We start from the raw sequence: 19155 nt of genomic DNA, 5'->3' as shown, positions 1-19155 counted from the left end.
GGAACCTAACCCTGTACTTCCCCTGGGAGGCGATGGTTCTGTACTTGCTGATTTGTGGAACCTCACTGCTGCGAATAACCAGAATGAACCAACGAGAATGGAGCATGCCTAAATGCTGGGCTCCCCTGCTGTACTGCAGTCCTCCTACATGGCCCACCCAGCTCCCTCCCCCATTCTTCACAGCAGCCTTTTCAAATCTTCCTCCCTCAGCTTCCAATCCACTATCTTCCTCCTCACTCTCAGCCAATAACTTACCTTCCATGTCAAAGAAGTTCCCTCCAATGTCTGCCTCCAAAGTAACAAGCCTGCCCGTATCCACAAACTCCAATCATTCTCCCCTCCTTCTTGTTATAATACGAGACTCAGACCTCTCCTGGCTAAGACTCAGGCCTCCTCATAGACTCTGGGTCCCATCTTCTCCCACCTTCTTTCTCTGAACCTTTTCATACTCCACTCCCTAGACTGTCTCTCAAGCTTAGGCAAACAAATTCTCATATACTCTTGGTGAGAATATAACAACCAATAAACTTTCCTGGAACCAAAGTAGCAACGTGCATTGAAAATTTAAATATTCATACTTTTCACCTGGCAATTCTAAAGATGGATCCCACAGACCTATTTACATAAGCAAAAGCAAACACATGTAATAGGATGGTCCCTGGAGCACTTTTTTGTATTAATAAGAAAATGAACACCACTCAGTTGTTCACCAATATAAGAACAGTTAAATTAATTACAGCCAATTCTACAAAATAGAGTACTACTCCACTTTAAAAAGAATGTATATACATAATGTAATAGATAAATCACAAAAGCAAGTTGTAAAATATTATGAATATGATACCATTTACATGTAAAAAAGAGAAAAATACATATGTACCTCTTTTTATATGCATAGAAAACATCCAGAAGGAACACAGTAAACTGTCAAGGGTCCTGCTGTCTGGGATGTGGAAGGAGGGATGAGGGATGGGACAGAGGACTTCTATTTTTTATAATATATACTCATACTAGTTGAAGTTTTCATAATGAGCAAACATAACTTTTATAATAAATAACCAGGCAAAGTAAAATAAATCTCCTTCAAAAAGCAAGAATTCAAAGACACACACACACACATACATACACACCATAGAAATTCCTTTTTTCTCTGACAGCTAAACTTCTCCAAAGCAACTTACACTTACTGAATCCACTTCCTCATGAAGCCTTCATAAAACTCAACTCTGTCCCCAAATACTCTTGTTAAACTGCCCTGGCCCAGGCCACACTAACCTCTCTCAGAGCATCCGATACTGCCACTCCACTCCTCCATCAGTGGCTCTCTCTCCCTGGTTTCCGTGGCTGCAGCCCAACCCTCCCAGCTTCCTTCTGCCTGCCTCTTGCTGTTCCTTTCCAGGATCCTTCTCTTTCCCTTTCTCTTGTGCCCACCCCTAATATGCTGGTATTCTTCAGGGCTAGCAATTCACACCTTGTCCTCTCCCTGGGCAATCTCTTCCACTTCAAAGGATTAATCCAATTATTCACCAAGAAATTCTGACTCTCCCCTTTCAACTCAAAAGGGCCAAACAGAGTCCAGGAGGGAGAATGCACACAACGTCTGATCAGGTCTGAGAGTGACAGGATTCTCACACTCTACATAAACTCTGCAAAAATGTTGCACATCAATTTTCTGATATGAGTAGAAGAACCCAGCCATTTCCTTTCACTACATATTACGTTTATTACAAGCTGTAGGTTACTTTAGCGCTCTCTGCCTCAGTTTTCTCATGTGAAAAATGGGAGGAATAGGTTTCATCTCAAAAGTTGTTTTGTGAACTAATATGAGCCAACAGATGGAAAGCACTTCAATCAGCACCTGGCATGCTCTCTGTAACTGTGTATTGTCATTTCCTGTGATTGTCATCATCCAGCTATCACGTGTTACTGTCTTCTGCAGGAGCCAAGCTTCTTACTAATTCACTAAGTCAAGGAAAGAACACTGCAATACCAAAAACGAGAGCACAAGACCATCTTATTCTTCTGGGGGGAATTTTTAAAATATACATACCCCTGCCTCAAGGGAGGAAGCTAGCAGAGAAGGGGAAAAAATTTTAAAAGGAAGTATTCTCAGCAATATTTTGGATGAGATATAATAATTGACTTCGTCACTTTTTCCCGAAAAAATTTCAGAAAGATACTGGGAAATACTAAAAAAATATAAGTATCTGTTGTTCTGTTCCTAAACACAGTATGACAAAAGCTATGAAGTCAGGCAGACCTGGGTTCAAATCCTGGTTCTGCCATTTTGAAGCTGTGTGGCCTTTTCCATATCACTTCACCTCTCTGAGCCTTAGTTCCCTAACCTATAGAACAAGAATGAAAAAAACATGACCTCGCATAAGATTCTTGTAAAGATTAAATGAGATAATGTACACAAAACACCAAGCTTTGAACCTGGTATGAAGTAAGCCCTCAACCAATGGCAGTTTTTCCTCATTATTAAAATAATCACCATGTTATTTTTGAAAATAAAGATGAGGCAAAACTTACCTCAGCCACAGTAAGGACACAGTACACGGACTGATGCTCTGGGTCCACGCCTTCTAGTTTCATGCCAACTTTGAATCCATTTTTGTTATATGGAAAGGACTGATACTAAAATGCAAGAGGACAGCAGCTTTAGTATCTTATCCTGAAGGCCTAGTTAAAAATGTGAGTAATTACCATTCTTAAAAGACTACTTAACCAAATACATAAATAAATCCTAAAAACCCAAAAGAAAACAATTAATAAATGATTCAATGGAAAAATGGACAAAAGCTATAAACAGGTCAGAGGAGAGTAAACTTAATGTTTTAGAGCCTTTGTCTTTTACAAATCTGAAAAGAGGCTCAACCTCACCCATGAGAGTCATACAAAGTAAAATTACACCAAGGTATATTTCACCTATCAGGTTGGTAAAGATCAAGAAGTTTGATAACATGATATCGGATAACATCATATTGGTAAGATGCACACATACACTGTTAGGAGGAATGAAACTTGGTACCATCTCTAGGAATTTCATAATATTTACTGGCGTGTGCCAATCAATAGAGAGCAACTTAAATTATTATGGAATATACCTGAGATGGAATACTATGTGTTAGTATAAAAGAATGATGAAAGGATTCATAAGCTGAGATGAAATCATCTCCAAACTGTCAAGTTAAACAACAAAAGCAAAGTCTAAATTGTATGTGACATATGTTACCATTTGGTTTAAGACAAAGAAGGGAGGATTTATGTAAATGGCTTACATGTACATAGAATTTTCCAGGAAGCGAATACACGAAATGGTAACAGCAATCACACAGGCAAGGCAAACCTGGTCCTTAGGGGGACGAGGCTACGAGGGACACACTTTATATTCTTTTAGTACTTTCACATTTTGAATCACATGAATATATTGCTGATTCAAGTCATTAGCCGTATCTATACTTTTTTAAAATATGTGGAAAAACTCTATTCTGTAAAGGACTCAAGTCATAGAATATAATTACACAAAACAAGTTAATATGTAATTACTATGTTTAAATATTCTTAATGTACATGTAATCATCCTAACATTTACTATTCATCACTTTTTAAAAACTCCCTAATGCTCACACATGTATAAAAAGATACCTATAGCAGATTTATTATATACCATGATTAAAAATAGCTAAATAATTTAAACCAAGGGTCTGTAAACTACAGTCTGCAGGTCAAATCCAGCCCACCATTGGTTTCTGTATTAATAAATGAAGGTTTCCCAGAGCACAGCCACACTCCTTCGTTACAGATTGCCTATGGCCGCTTTCCTGCTACAAACACCACGCTGAGTTGTTGCAACAGAGACCAGACACCCTGAAACACCTAAAATATTTGCTATCCAGACATAAAAAGTTTACTGACTGCTGTTTTAGTCCAGTGACAGCAGCTCCTACTCAGAACTATACCTGTTATCTGTATTTTTAACCGATTTTAAATCACTTATGATAAAATATTTTTATTATAGCTAATATAACATAGTGATCCATTTTTAAATGTTTTGTTGTAATAGTATGTAAATCATTTTAATCCTCCCAAAGCCATAATGTTGATGTGAAATTTCCTGCCAGTATTTTATCTGCTCGTTTTTCAGTAGTCGTATCAGTATCCCTATTAAAATTCCTGAGTGCAAACTCAGCAAATGCTGCGAGAAAAGAGCACGCGTGTGTCGGTGAGCACCCAGGTGTGTGGCACTGGGGAGGTGTACATACATCACTGCTAACTGTCTTCCACACAAACTCACATGAAAAATTACGTGTCCGAGAAATGATCCCAAGTCACATTTCCTAAGCAGACAGTGGGAACGACAATCCCAATCTGGATGCGTATCCCAGCCCCATTGCCCCCCCAGACCCTGTTTCTAGAGGGCCTGTACCTCCTTGAACAGCTTCGCCGGCACCGCCACAGCTTTCTCCTCCTCCAGGTAGGAAGCCCAGCACCACGCTTTCTTTCCTTTAGGAGGCAAACCTGAAAGTCAAGTGAGACTAAAATGACAGAATTTCCAAACCTAAGCAATCAGGGATGCACTCTGTGAACCCTCACTCCCCCGACTACTGCTATGCCTGGCTCTCCTCTTACTTCCACAGCTGGTATCTCTGGCGCAATTCCTGGCTCCTCTTCCCAAGAAACGAGAATTAAGTAGTGAACTGTGGTATACAGCCACCATCAGGAGGGTCAAAGAAAGAAGTGGAAGAACTTCAAGTAAATGAAGAAGACAAGGCAGGAAGCCAAGATAGAACAATACCACAGAAGCTACAGGAAGTGAGAGCTTCTAGAAGCAGGATGCTCAAAACATTTCTCCTAAGAGATCGAGAAGTGAACAACTGAGGAAAGGCCAGTGCATTTAGTGGATGAGGATTGGGTGTTCATCTTGGAGAGGAAGGGGAAAAAAAAATCAGTGTAGCAAGAGTCAAAATTTTTAGGTGCAAAAGGAATACATAAGTGATAAAAATATGGAAGTAGTTAAATATCAATTTTATTTTGGATTAATTTGACAAATACTGGAAATGAAGGGAAGAGGGCCTGATGGGCAGCAAAGTTGGGGGAAAGGTATTTGGGGGATGAGATGGGAACAGGCAAAGGTAGGGCCCACAAAAAGAAAAAAATGGAAAACTTAAAGGAAAAAAAAAAAACGACCGAAGGAAAGAGGTCTCATAGGAGACAGGGGCCTGGCATTTCATCCAGAGTACAAAGAAAGGGGATGGGAAAGAAAGGTGGAAGAAACAGACATTCTGAGGCAGAGTGCAGAGTAACTGAGGAGTTTACTCCCTCTTATCTCAGTGATGTCAAATGGAAGGTCATCTCCGAAAAGACACAAAAGTTAGGCTATGCGCTTGGGGCAGGTGGGGATATTTCTAACTCCTTTTGAGGAATTAACAGAAGAACAAGCGAGGAATGCATCCAGGCACTGAGGAGCAGCACTGGCTTCAAGACACTGATCTGTAGGGACAACGTCACCGTGCAGGCCACATGGGCTGTGCAGAGTGGAGGGACCTAAAACCAAAGACTGGCCAGTGGCTTCTGCAGGCCAAGGGGCTAAAGCCCAGGGGAGCACTCTGGGGCCTCTGTGGGAATGAACCAAGTTCCCCAAGTTCATCCAGACAAATACTGAAGGAAGGGTCTAAGGCTGGGACGCCTCATGACAATAAAATTCTGCCTGAGGAACAACGAAAGAGGGGAAAAAAGTTACCGTGTCAGGAGCTTGTGCTTTGAAAGGAAACATTAAAAACCTAAAACCTTGGGAAATGAGTAAGAACAGATGTTTTAGTAAAGGGGCAGAAGCAGGAACCACCTATCTGATGGAAAAATAAAGATGTTCTCATGCTTACCCTGAAACCACCTGATAGTTACAAATTTCCATTTTTCTCCTTATCTATTTACTTAAATCCTTAATTTTTATTGATTAAACTGAGCCAAAGAAAACCCCAAAGCAATACTTTAACTGTCACAGTGTGCATTACAATGAAGACTAAAATTTCTACCTGTGTAAAATATTTTCAGTTTCAGAAAGCTACAAGTAAAACTTTTTTCATCAGCTTACCCTGCTTTAACACAGCCGAATCTCCTCGTCTTTTCCTTCGGGCTCTCTGCGAACCTCTCAGGATTCTTCCATCTTGTTTATTCTCCTACAACAAGAAAGGAAAATTATGACTTTAAAAGTTCATAAAATTGGCACCAACGAAAAGTTAGAGAGCTGTCAGAAAGCAATTTTTTGTTGTTGTTCTTTTCTTCAATTTCACTTTGTAACTTTTAAGGAAAGAAAGAATACAGTTCATCTGAGAACTGTGTTGTTTTTGGCCTGAGGTCCTTATAAAACAAGGCTGTTTCCAAGAACCAGCCGCTGGAGGAGCACGGACACTGCTCCCTCCTCTGCTGCTCTCTGAGGCACCGTCCGCTCCTAGCTCCACAGCCACTCTGTCCTGGTTTTCCTCACTCCCCTCTGCCCCTCCTTCTCAGTCCCCTTCTCTTCTTTTTCTAATCATTTCCCCTGGTTTTAAAGGTCACCGTATATGCCAAATACTCCCAATCCCTATCTCCAGCCCCTTCTCCCTGACTCCGTGTGTCCGCACGCAACTGCCTACCTGGGATCTTCTCCTGGATGGCTAAGAAGCATCTAAACTCAGGATGGCCGAAGGACTCTTGATCGTCTACTTTACCCCTGCCTTCCCATTCTCAGTAAGTGACATAATTATCGACTTAATTGTGGAAGCCAAAAAAAATCAAAGAGTTATCCCTGATTCTTTTCTTTCCTTCATACACTCTGACAACCCTACCTCTAACATGGATCGCAAATCCACTGACTGCCATCTTCCACAGCCCTCTTACCTAGTCTACTGCGATCAGTTCTTACCTGGTTTCCTTCATTCCACTCTTGCTCTCATCCACCAAAGCTGCAGTGGTCATGTTAAAACATACATCACTATTGAAAGCATTCCCTTGCCTTCAACTTTACAATGGCTCCCATTATACTCAGAATATAATAAAAACCCATTACTCTGCTTTACCATAAAGCCCTCCATGCCCTGGACCACACATATGTCGTCAGCTTCATCTACTTCACTCTCTCAGAAACCACAATGCTCAACCATATTGCCTTTTTAAATTTCTTTGAACAGAAAATGCTACACAAGTTTTTACCTTGGGGACTTTCCCCTAGAAGTCCTGCTGCTCAGAGGACTCCTCACTTTTAACCTTTTACTTAGCTGGCTCCTCAATATTCAGATCACATTGGTCATGTCACCTTCTTGGGGAGGGCTCCCTGACAACCACACTTAAAGCAGTCAGCCAACCCGAAAGCCCTATCTTAATTCTCAACATAGCACTTATCACTAACTGACATTTCCCCTATTCATTGTGTTTGTTTATTATATGTCCCCTTAATAAGAATGCAATATCTCTGAGAGGAGAGACCTTGTCCTCTCTGTCTTATTCATCCCCATAACCCAAGCTTCTAGAATAGTGACTAGCAAGTAACAGTTCCTCAATATTGATCTTAAGGGAAATGCTTCCAGACCTCAAAGCTCTCTCCTCATATAGAGCCATTAGTATACAATGTAAGGATAATACGTTTATGTTTTAATTAGCACATTTTGAATGACTTTTCCCCAAATATACCTGATATTTATGTGTCATTTTCTACCCACTCACATAGTTCCATGGGATCTGTCTGCAATTTACCAAAATGGGAATGGCATTTTGCTGTCAAGAGGAATTTAAGATTCATCTACAAAGCTTCAGGTTTTGCGACATTTCGGGACATCCTGAGGGAAAGATACCATTATTTATTATTCCTACTTTCAGATGAGGACAGCAAGGCACAGGGAAGGTAGGTAACTTGCTGATGGTAACTCAGTCCTGGAACTAGCATGTGAACTCAAGTAACTGGCTCCAGAGCAGTGCTTGTGACTCACGACGCCACCCACTTCAGCAGCATCCCTGTGCTCCCGGTGGGCGGATCCGAGGTACTAACCATTTCATCATCTCTCTCTTCTCCATCCTCCTTGGGGTCAGCTTTCACAGATAATTTTGGTTTTTTCTTCCGACTACACTTAGGATCTTCTTCCTCGTTGTCTTCTCCTATGTCCCTTTCTTCCTTCTGATCTCTGCTGTGTTTACAAACCCAAAATAGTGACAGGAGATAATACCTATCAAACATCTACATGTTGATTATCAATGCAAAAATTGTTTTTAAATAATCGCCCTCCAAAGGAAAAAATACATAACCACCAGGAGAAATTCACAGGCGTTAGAATATCATATATAAGGAACACTTAAAAACCACTATTATGGATGACATCTGTCAGGGTAGAAAATGGAAATTATCTTATATATTAATTTCAAAAGGGGACCAGAAATCTATGTGAAATAGGTTCTAACAAGTTTATAAGTATTGGTCTGCCACATCTGCCATCCATGCTACTAAAAGAATCAATTATTTAGAGAAATTTGTTTTCAGGGCCATTCAAAGCAAGTATCTAACAATTATTAAGAATGACAAATTAACCAAAAAGGCTTAGTGTGCCTTTGTAAAACATCAGTTGGCCAAGAAAAACAGATAATTCTCAAACCTGTGCTGATTAAGATACACGGGAAACTCCACTAAAATATAAATGTCATGTCATTTCTTTGTACGACAGTATACAATTATATGCAAGAAAAACACCTTCTTGGTGGTAAGCTAAACTTTTTCAGACAGTCCCCAAATGGGAAGGTCACATACCACTGCCAATCACAGCTGATGTCCCTGTTTCACAACCCTCAGTCTGGACCCTGAGACCATCAACTCAACTCACTACACTACCCACTTAGACTACTTTCATTCAGTTGATTACCAGTGAATCAGTGGGAACATTATTCCACACGTGGAGTTTTAGGTAAGTCACCTAAGAATTTCCAAAATATAAATAAAATGGTATTTCCATAAATCTTAGCATCATCAAAACGTATATGTAGCCCCATGAAAAATAAAAATATTTTTAGCTGGGGAGCAATCAGATTAATGTAAACACAGGGCTGATGACAGAGGCAGAGGCTGTATTGCAGGCAGAACATTGGCAGTACAATTCAGACAAGGCATGACAGAAGTCACCAGGTCCAATAAAGGGGTCAGGGTCCATGTGTCTCTAAAGGAAAAGTTTTTGGGAAAAAGGTATAAATAGTTGTCAGCTGTCAGAGAACACAAGACCTCTGTATTCTCAGGCACCATGACCTTGGACTCTAAAACCCATTTTATAGATGGAATGGCGCAAAAACCTACTTGTCTTTGACATGTCGAGCACAGTTCTGGCTGCAATAGTTTCCTCCAGAAAGACACTCATCTACATTGCCATACTGACAACAGTTCTCACAGAATTGAAGCCCTTCTACTTTCATTGGATCCTTCAACCTGAAAGGCATCCCAGTCTTCTCTGAAAAGACTAGAAGATGAAAAAAAAAAAAAGAAAAAAAAATTGAACCATGACAGCAGACAGCCCAAAATACAATTAAAATTTTTCTTCTAATAATTTTGTTAGCAACACAATAAAAGAATGGTGTTTGTTGAATGAATGAATGACCAAATTATGTTGCTTAGAAGGGAGAGGGGGATGGGCTTGCAGGAAATCACTCAAATCATTTACATAATGAAAAAATATTCTGCAGAAAGGATAAACAAAAGCTTCTCCAAGGCTTTTTCTACAGCGTTCAAAGTAAAATGAAGTCACTAAATTCAGAAGATGTAACTATTAACCTATAAAATCTTATTCTACATTTGTATCTTGGAGAAAATTTAAAAAGAGTTATCTATGTTATTTCACACTTATAACCTTTTGATGAGTGATTTTGTTTTAATTGATTAGCTAAATCAACATCTCTCTATTTTACTTTTAATGTAGATCTCCTGAATCATAATTATCCAAGTCATGTAGGAATTTACATTTCCTTTTGCCTGAATCATTAGACTAATCATTCATTCAGCAAACATTTTTTAGGTACCAATTTATGCTAGACACTGATAATGACAGTATAGACCTTGCCCAAGAGAGCTCACAGTCTAGAAGAGAAGACAGGCAAGAAAACCAGTATTTACAATAAAATGTGATACATGCAATAATAGAAGCATGAACAAGTTCCAGAAGTAGTACAGAAGAAGTAGTGATTCATTCAGCCTGGGGTGAGGTCAGGGAAGGATTTTCTGATATAAAGCCTCAACAGGGTTTTGAAGGCCAAGGAGGAATTTACCAACTGGACAAAAAGAGAAATGGCATTGAAGCCAGAAAAAACAGCATGAGCAAAGGCAAGAAAGCATGAAACCACATGGTGTGTTGGGAAAATTACACGTAATTCTGTGCTGCTGGCACCGCCAGAACACAACATACAAAGAAGGCAACAGAGACTGAGGAGATAAAGCAAGCAGGTGGGGGCAGGTCACCCAGATCTTTGTATGTTCTGCTAAAGAGGCAATGAGAAGTCAGTGAAGTGTCAGGTAAGCAATCTACATAAGGGCCTCTGACTTTAGGGTACAGGGTAAGCCGGAAGGTGGTGAAATTAGAAGCAGAGTGACTTCTGCAATAGTTTAGGTAAGAATTTGATAAGGGCCTAAATTAAGGCAGTGGCAGTGATGATAGGCGGAAAAGGCCAGATCTGAGACATATCTAGGAAATTAAAACCAAGAGGAGTAAGTAAAAAGGATGTGGGGATAGGAAGAACAAATTCAGGATGACTCCTATATTTCTTGCTTGTCCACTGGGTAGACGGTGCTACCATCAACTGAAATATGGGTTAGGGAAGAAAGAGCAGGTTTGGGGGGAGGGGAAAAAGAAATAGAAAATGAATTGCATTTCAGACATGTGGAGTTTGAGGTACCTGTGGGACATCCAGGTGGAGATGTCCAGTAGGCAGGTGGAAATACGGGCCTGGAGCTCGGGGGAGAGGTCGGGGCTGGAGATATAGATTTAGGAGTCATCAGCATATAGGTGTTAGTTACAACCATCGGAGTAGATGAGAAAAAAAGTGGCAGGCTGTTGGCTAAATCACCTGTGTAGGCTACAACATGGATTTACTCGATAAATTTCCAACTAACCTTGTGCTATTACAGATCTGGCATTAGGAAAGAAGACAGTTAATAGCTATTTTAAAATATAAAAGTTGGCCCCTATCAGTTTCGTTACAGAAATTTACCTAGAACATAAGACACAAAAATCATCGAGGACTTTCACAGTTTCAGCTTATTATAAAACCTTAGATATTCTTATTTTGAATCCTCCAAAAAAAAAGAAAGAAAGAAAATGCAGACGACCCTTTCTTACCTTCTTGAGCGGTTGGTACCATCCAAGTGGTGGTAGCAGTTGCTTTCTTCACATTTTCCATCTCGCTCTCATCTGTAATAACTTCCAGGGCTCCAAACTCATTCACCCGAAACTAGCAACAACATGGCAAAAAGAGGCAAAATTCACAAAAGTGCTCAGGATAGTAATTATTTAATGACTGACACGTATTGTCTTTAAGCAAATTAATTACGTGTTAAAAGTCAATTTAAACAATCATACCTCGATAAGCCTTCTACCAACATTAAGACCTTTGTATTTCACTAATTTAGAGACTCAGGGAAGAGGAACAGAATAAAGCGTCAGGATATAAACAGCCCTGCCCTGTCCTCCAGAGTTGCCATCTTGCTTGGATGGCCTGTCATTTCAAACACACTTCGTTTTTTTTTAACTAAAATGTGTTTTTTATTTCATATTTTTGCTTTAATCACGGAAAGTAAAAGGAGCATTACTCTTTCCCAGGAATCGACTTGCCTCACCCATGCTCACCTACTTCACAGAGAAGGGACATCCCTATCCCAGAAATAATGACCCGCATATTCTTCTCCTTAATAAGTTGCAAGATGTGAGCACAGAAGGCTGCAGCGTGAGCCATGTAACCCCAATGTTACACTTCCTCTTTCTCCTGCTGCTCTTTAAAATTCTCCATTATCTTCACCTTTAGTCCTCCGAACCCAGTGGAAATTTCTGTGAGAGCTAAACAAGTCTATTAGCTATAGGCCAAAAAATATTATCCCTAAAAAGTAAGGGCCTTTTGATTTCATGGACATTCCCATTCCAAATATTGAAAATTTCCTCTCACCTCATGGCAAGCTTCAAAGTATGTCTCTACAACAACCTGGTTGTACTGTGTGTGTGTTGAAGGCTTAACCATTACCCATGTGCAGGGGCCCTGTTCTCTCTGAAGAAGCTAGGTTTACTCTCGCATTCACGAATTTCAAAAAGTTTTCCGTATTCCTTCTGTTTTTCCTTAAAACAGAGAGACATTATGGATCCACTAATTTTAATAGGTGATGAACAGCTAGAAAGCTCAAAATTCAAAAGGATAAGAAAACTTTTTAGATCTTTCACGGAAATTATGAGCATGCAAATATGTAGTATTTAAGCAAGGCTCTCCATTTGCCAATCTGAAAAACGTATTTGGTCAGCATGCCAACAGAATTATTTATTTTACCAAACTATATCAGACTGCAAGTCAGAAAAATCTTAAGCAAAAGGTACCAATAATTATTCTTTCCACCAGGTTAAAATAGCACCTTAAACAAATTTCTACACATAGTCCACAATTATTAAATGCTTTCTAGACCGAATGAGGTAAAATGGTTAAGGAATGTGAGAATGTTTTCTCCCTACTACATATTCCAGATACAAGTTCCCAGGGTAATATGTAAGTACTATTCCAAGTGTGTACACCTAATATGTCAGTGTAGGAAGTGGTAAAAAGTTAACTGGAAGAAAAAGAGCTAAAAATAACTTACTTTTTTGGAAAAAAAAAAATCTTATACTTTTTTTTAATGACCACTCTGAAAACAGAATATTTCAAACTAAGGCTGATAGTACCATCTACTGGGCAATAGTAAAAAAAACAAGCTATCATGATAATTATTAATTAAGGATATTAAAGAATATGACAGAAAATCAATTCTGAATTGAAATTAAAAAAATAGGCACAAGCCTGACAATTTACTTCAGGTAAGTAATTTTACTTTCATTACATGTCACTGATGTTAATTTATGCTTTTTGACAAATGTAAAATGTGAGAAATAGCATCAAACATTTACATTAAACAGAAAGTCTCCTGTGGCTTAAGTTTCCAAATTGCTGTGAAACCACCCTGCATTTTAAACACTGAGAAAGAGACCACCATTGAGTTGAATCTCCAAGTAAAAATTCAGATCTATGACACCCAGAAGCTTTAGGCTCAGATACCGTCAAAGTTAAAAGGTAATATTTCCACAATACAACACTTAATCTTGGTCAGCTTTTCCTTCACCTAAAATTAATTGCCAGTAACTGACCTATAGTCTAAGCACAAAGTAAAGCTGCAATGTCACTTAGGGGCACAGTTAACTCTTCTAAACCAGAGATCCATGGATTGACTTCAAGCATTTACGAATCTCATAAAATATATGTGAAATTATGGTATATGCACATACATGGTTTTCTGGGGACAGAATTCATAGCTTTTATCATATCCTCAAAAGAAAACAACCTTGAAAAAGTAAAGAACATCTGCACTAACCAAAGTTGCTTATCTCAAAAATTAAAAACTTCAAAGCATTTTCAAAGTATCCTATCATATGCAAAAAGATATAGGGATCAAATATTTCTCTGGCTTCTCAACTGGGATTTACTGTGTCTTCCATGATATTACTATTATAAAAATATCAGACAACATAGGTTGTTAGGTGCTGCTAACATTACCGATGTCCCACAGACAGAAATTCCGGAAAGACTGATACATTTCCTAGCATTTTTTTTTCAATGAAAACACTTAGGTTCTGAAATTGGCAAAGCATTTATGCATGGAATGCTAAAAACTTCACCTTTATTTTTTTTAAATTATTAGTTCCCTTAGAGGGCCAAGAATAGTATAAAAATTTGTCAAGTGGCTCTACTCTACAACCAAGAATATCAAAATTATAAACTTTGCAAAAGGGATTTATTAATATTAAGGAAACCAAACACATCAGCTGACACAAAACTTTTTCTGCATGTGGATATATCCAGGTCAGTCAGACAAGAATCATGCCTGAAGTGTTTAAGGGGTTGCGAATGTTTTGTTTGCTTGGCTTGAAGTACCTTTAATTGATTCAATTCTCCTCTTTATTTTTGCTTGTAAAGGCAAAGGATCTTTTACCTATTTTTGCCTGTCTTTAATAATAGATCAACAAAAGACGCTGCTGAGGTTATTATTTTTGTTTTATTACTTTCAATGCTGAGGCTCGAATTCTACTTACCAGTGCGTTTTAAGGGCAAGGATATTTGGTAACTGAACTATTTTGAACATTAATCAAGGCAAGGCAAAACCACATATTAAGAGTGCAGTGAATTTTACAGTTGGGTTTCTGCCTGTGCTGCAGGGTCTCGCTCATGGCTAAGCAGCAATTTTTCTTACTAGGTAAGATGCTATCCTCTCAGGGGTGTATCTGCATTTTACTGAGGGACTCTGAAAGACATTATGACCCAGAGGAATGATTCTCTGAGGATAAATTTCAGATATCATTATAAGTGCAGGTGGAGAAACTGCTCAGGCACAGGCCACTCCTACCATGCAGCTTCCCACGGCCACTTGGTCCCCTGCCTGTTCTTACAGATGGCCAGGAGACATTAATCTACAAATACTAATTTGTGTTTTAAAAGAACAAATAAGGTAACGGTAAAATTTCCAAAGCTTGCTTAGACAAAGAAGTCCTGCTAATGACTACAATATTTTCAAGAATGTCAGTGGACACCTGCTGTCCTCCCTTAATACTCTGCACCTTCTTCAGCTATTCCCTCTTCTGGAAGCCCTTCTCTTTCGTTCTCCAGTCTCTGCTCCTCAAAAGTATTCTGGAGACTTCTACCTGAATGGTGGCATCTGAAGCTCAAAGGACATCTATTTTTCAAAATCTTCCTGGTCCCTCCACCTGAAATAAATTTTTACCTCCTCTAAATTCCTATAATATTTTCCTTGTATCTCTTTCAATATGAAAATGCTTTCTTTTCTCCTTAGTATAGCAGCAGTGAGAAAATCAATTTTAGTATCAGGAAAGTCTGGTTTTAAGACCCAGTTCTGCCAGTAACTGACTTAAGCAAATGAATCAACCACTTTGGGTCTCCCACCTTTCCCATCTGTAAACTGACAAGAGAGACATAAATAGAAGGATTAAATAAAAGGATGCAGGTAGAATGCTCATCAGAGAGTAAGTCCTCTATTCTTACCCAAAGAAGATGTCAGTGCTCTGTTTTATACAAGCTTTAGTTGCCCCAGTGTGGAAAAGGCAAAGGGAACTCCAGCAGCAGGGAAAGGGGCCCAGGGTGGCCTGGGTAGAAAACGAGGGCAGCACTGAGGAATGAAATGAGATATGGCCAGAGAGAAAAGGAGGGGCCAGACCACCACAGAAACTCTTGTGGTAACGTAGGGGGCTTGAACTTTGCCATGAAAGATTTGGGCAACTGCTAAAAAATTTTAAGAAGAGTGACATAACTTGATTGGACAGCAATCATGAGACTTGTATAGAGAAAAGTTCTTTCGAAACAGCAAAACTTGAAGCATATAAAAACCTGTTCCCATGATAAAAAATTGAATTCTACAGAATAGTGGATTGTATTAGCTGATTCAACCTCAGCTGGTTGTCTTAGGCTACCACACTGTTAGGAAATAAATCCACATGCCTATGCCCATTAAAAACCAGAAGGCCGGTAGTGAAAATAGGCAAAGCATGATGTGCAAGAGTAAATTTCATGATTTAGTCTAAGTTTTTTCCAATATCCCAATTTTGTGAAAAATCAATTTCACAATCAACTTAGCAACTCAGATTTTAAATAAGGAGCAACGGAATCAGAAATTGCCAGTAATATAATCAACTAGCTAGTCTCTGAATCTCCTCGGATAAAATGGGTTATAAAGTAGAAAATAATTTTTAATTTTTTTTTAAGTGAGGTATCACAGTGAGCTATGATCACACCATTGCCCTTCAGCCTGGGTGATAGAGCAAGACCTTGTCTCATTACAAAAAAAAAAAAAAAAAAAAAAAAAGTGAGGTATCAAACTGTCCATAGTACATGAAGTAAACTGAATACATGACAATTACCCAGGTAATTAGATGAGTCTAAAAGTCATATCAAATAATCCAGATTATACTACCCACTAAATGGCCTAATTATCTGATTACCTTAATAAAAGTAATAGGTTAATTTCTAAAATTCACAGTTTAGAAAACCTAAAGCAATCCAGATTTCTTAGGGATGGAAACTTCACTCTATAGTCAAAAGCTAACTGAACAAGAGTTACAAATTTCATCATCCGCTGGACATTAAAAATAAAAAAAGCTATTGAGCAGAAAAACGATAAAAATGCACAAGAAAAATAAGGGAGGAAAGCAATAAAAAAAGGCAGTTTAGATAACATATTGCAAAATCAGAAAAGACACAATATGTTAAATGCTTCATATTGATTTTTTCATCCTCATAGCAACCTTTTGACATAGATTCCAATATTCCATTTTATAGATAAGGATTCCCAAACTTAGGGAATTTAAACAATTTGACAAAGCTCAAGTAGCTATTATGTAGTTGACAGTATCAGAGTTTGAGAAACAATTTTTCTTTCTCAAAAATTCTCAGCACCCTATCTCCATCATATCTTACTTATCCAGATGAACATGTGGAAAATGCTAGAGCAGGTAGAATCCCTGACATTCATTTAATTCCTAACTGACTACAGAGGAAACTTGACCAACAGAGCTTAACTGACTTGTTCACGGTAACACAGAACTAAAACTGAAAACCTAATCTCCTCTTCAGATTCCAGTAAACCCCACTGCAATATTTGTGTTACATTAAACTCAGAGACGTTGGCATATTGTACTTAATTAAAGCTAACCCAACTAAAATCTAAGTATTTTTTCCAATGACAGGCAGACTGTTCAAATAACCACTGAGGATGAGCTAAGGCAGGCCTGGCTAGGATACTTGTCAAGCCATTAAAAGGGATTAGATTCCAAAAAGCCTATATGAAGGGGCAGGAATTTCCATTTAACACAGCCCAGAATACCAAGCATTAGAGAGGCAAACCAAGTGACAGCCTGTTCAGGAGATAGGAACTTCAAATACCTGAATGACCAAGTGCAAACACAAAGTCTAAAGGGCCACAGACAGGTTCAAGGTTCCAAAGACAGGATCAGAGCAAAAGCAATTTAGAAACGGCTATGGGGGTGGGGTGAGGGGGTGGGGCAGGCAGAGGTTTGCTTCCCAGGTGGGTGCTTGTACAACCATGTTTCATGGGGCAGCAGAGGTGGTCCTGGAAGAGGTTCAGGGGAACTGGAAATAGGGCACAGTGAGCACATATAAAGCAGCAGACTGAAGCACTGCTCTCTGAAGGGTTCTCACCTAGACTAAAGCAGCCTGGTTTACAGGAAGAGCCTTCTTTTGAAAAAGAGATTACATTAAAATCCATATTTGCAGTATAAATAATTTAAAGGAGGAGAATAGTCTTGTTTATTTACCATGTTAACATTATCCAGTTTTTAAAAGAGAACATTAGGATACAGGGATTGTGACTATTTGAAGTTACAAAACCCATTACTACAAAATCTAAGATGCTAGGTCTTCTAAGTCTGCCATTTTCACATTCATCGCCATTAAGATAGAGTCAAAACAATGATGATCCATCTTGAAGCTATGAATCAATTTCTGCAAAATAAATACATACTGCAGAAATATTCCTTACTCCCCTAACTGAAGTGACAAAGGCTTTTGCCAATCCATCAGCATTTCAAATTGTCTTGCAAGTTTATTGTACAGGTCTAAGCATTGTAAAGGTCTAGTGCTAAAAACCTACAGCATTATGATTAATGGTTTTAATTATTATTTCACATATGTATTCAATTTTAAAATAAGCACACACATATAATTGTATGTAACAAAGATAGCTTACCTTTAAGTCACTTCCCGGTAATGTGCCTACTCCATCTTTCCAGTCCATAACACTGAATACATCAAACTCTTGACCACTTGTGCTAGAGGCAGATTCAGTCATGATTTATTTTTTAACCTGGAAGGAAAAAAGAAATCATATCACTGGATATTCCACACAGAAATCTGTTTTTAATTTAGTGTTCATTACTTCAATTTCCCTTAATTATATACTTTTCTTGATCACAATATCTCATATCCTTACATTTAAAAACAACTGCTATCATTAACACTTTTTTCTCAGTATAATCCCTGATAAATTATAGGAGAAAAATTGTTAATAAAAACTTCTAAGTTAAAAAGTGTCATGATAAACTTTTGCTGTTCATTAAAAAAAAGGAATTCATTGACTTTTACATTATTTACTTAAAACAAAAAAATCATGATACTGTACAGATAGAATTCTTTACCAAGTAGTTTTTTTTTTTTCCTGTTTTAAGACACTGAGAAGAGAGTAGGTATGGAAAAAGGATAGAAGTAATCTAAAATATTGATTAAAAAGAGGCCTTTTTGATAATAAAAAAGAAAAAACTTCCGTTCATTACTGACTACCATCTACACTAAATATATCAATTCAGTGTTTATCCTATCAATACAACAAATGCACAATGTGACTGATTCTTTCAGTAAATTGGTTTATGCATCAGTTAAAATATCTAGCAATCTATCACTCTGGCAAACAGGAAAACAATCTCAAAATGTACAGTAAACACTAACAATAAAGCTCTGCTAAGATAATCAATTTATCTAGCTAAACACTGATAATGCTTTTAATTTTCCTTTTTTTTATTTCAAAACAAAACTATTTTCCATAATCACACTGTTGGTGGTAGTATTGATACTGTTTTTCTAAGACTACTGTCTGTGTAATAGGAGACAAATAAGCAATGATGTTGGTTTCATAGACAACCAATGAAAGAGCAATGGATTCTAAATTTGAATGGAAGCATCAGGATAAATTCATGATGTGTTTTATCTTTAAAAATATACATTCTAGTTTTGTCCACTGGAAAAAAATCTAGAAAAAAATCACCCATCAATAGTAATGAGCAGCCTAGTGCTCAGATTGTGGTATCTAAATACCATTTCGCCCAAGTCTCCCCAGAGAAGGAGGTGATT

General features: G+C 38.2%; 1 protein-coding gene across 4 annotated transcripts in view; it reads right to left on the bottom strand.

Moving 5' to 3' along the window:
* L3MBTL3 (L3MBTL histone methyl-lysine binding protein 3) overlaps positions 1–19155 on the bottom strand; it is a 110994-nt gene that overhangs the window by 68270 nt on the left and 23569 nt on the right. For 3 of the 4 annotated variants that reach the window (XM_069487603.1, XM_069487604.1, XM_069487605.1), the window contains exons 3-9: positions 17999–18115; positions 11340–11451; positions 9311–9470; positions 8024–8156; positions 6095–6179; positions 4430–4521; positions 2533–2637 (exon numbers count right to left, since the gene is read on the bottom strand). In XM_069487603.1, coding sequence (XP_069343704.1) covers positions 2533–2637; positions 4430–4521; positions 6095–6179; positions 8024–8156; positions 9311–9470; positions 11340–11451; positions 17999–18100 — 789 coding nt within the window. In that variant the 5' untranslated portion in view covers positions 18101–18115. Of the gene's footprint in view, positions 1–2532; positions 2638–4429; positions 4522–6094; positions 6180–8023; positions 8157–9310; positions 9471–10896; positions 10972–11339; positions 11452–17998; positions 18116–19155 lie in introns of all 4 variants that reach the window. The other variant, XM_069487602.1, reaches the window with a different exon arrangement.

This window comes from Eulemur rufifrons, chromosome 15 (genome assembly GCF_041146395.1).
Source record: "Eulemur rufifrons isolate Redbay chromosome 15, OSU_ERuf_1, whole genome shotgun sequence".
NCBI lineage: Eukaryota > Metazoa > Chordata > Mammalia > Primates > Lemuridae > Eulemur > Eulemur rufifrons.
The sequence above is the reverse complement of the archived record's forward strand: the minus strand, read 5'-3'. Positions and strand labels throughout refer to the sequence as shown.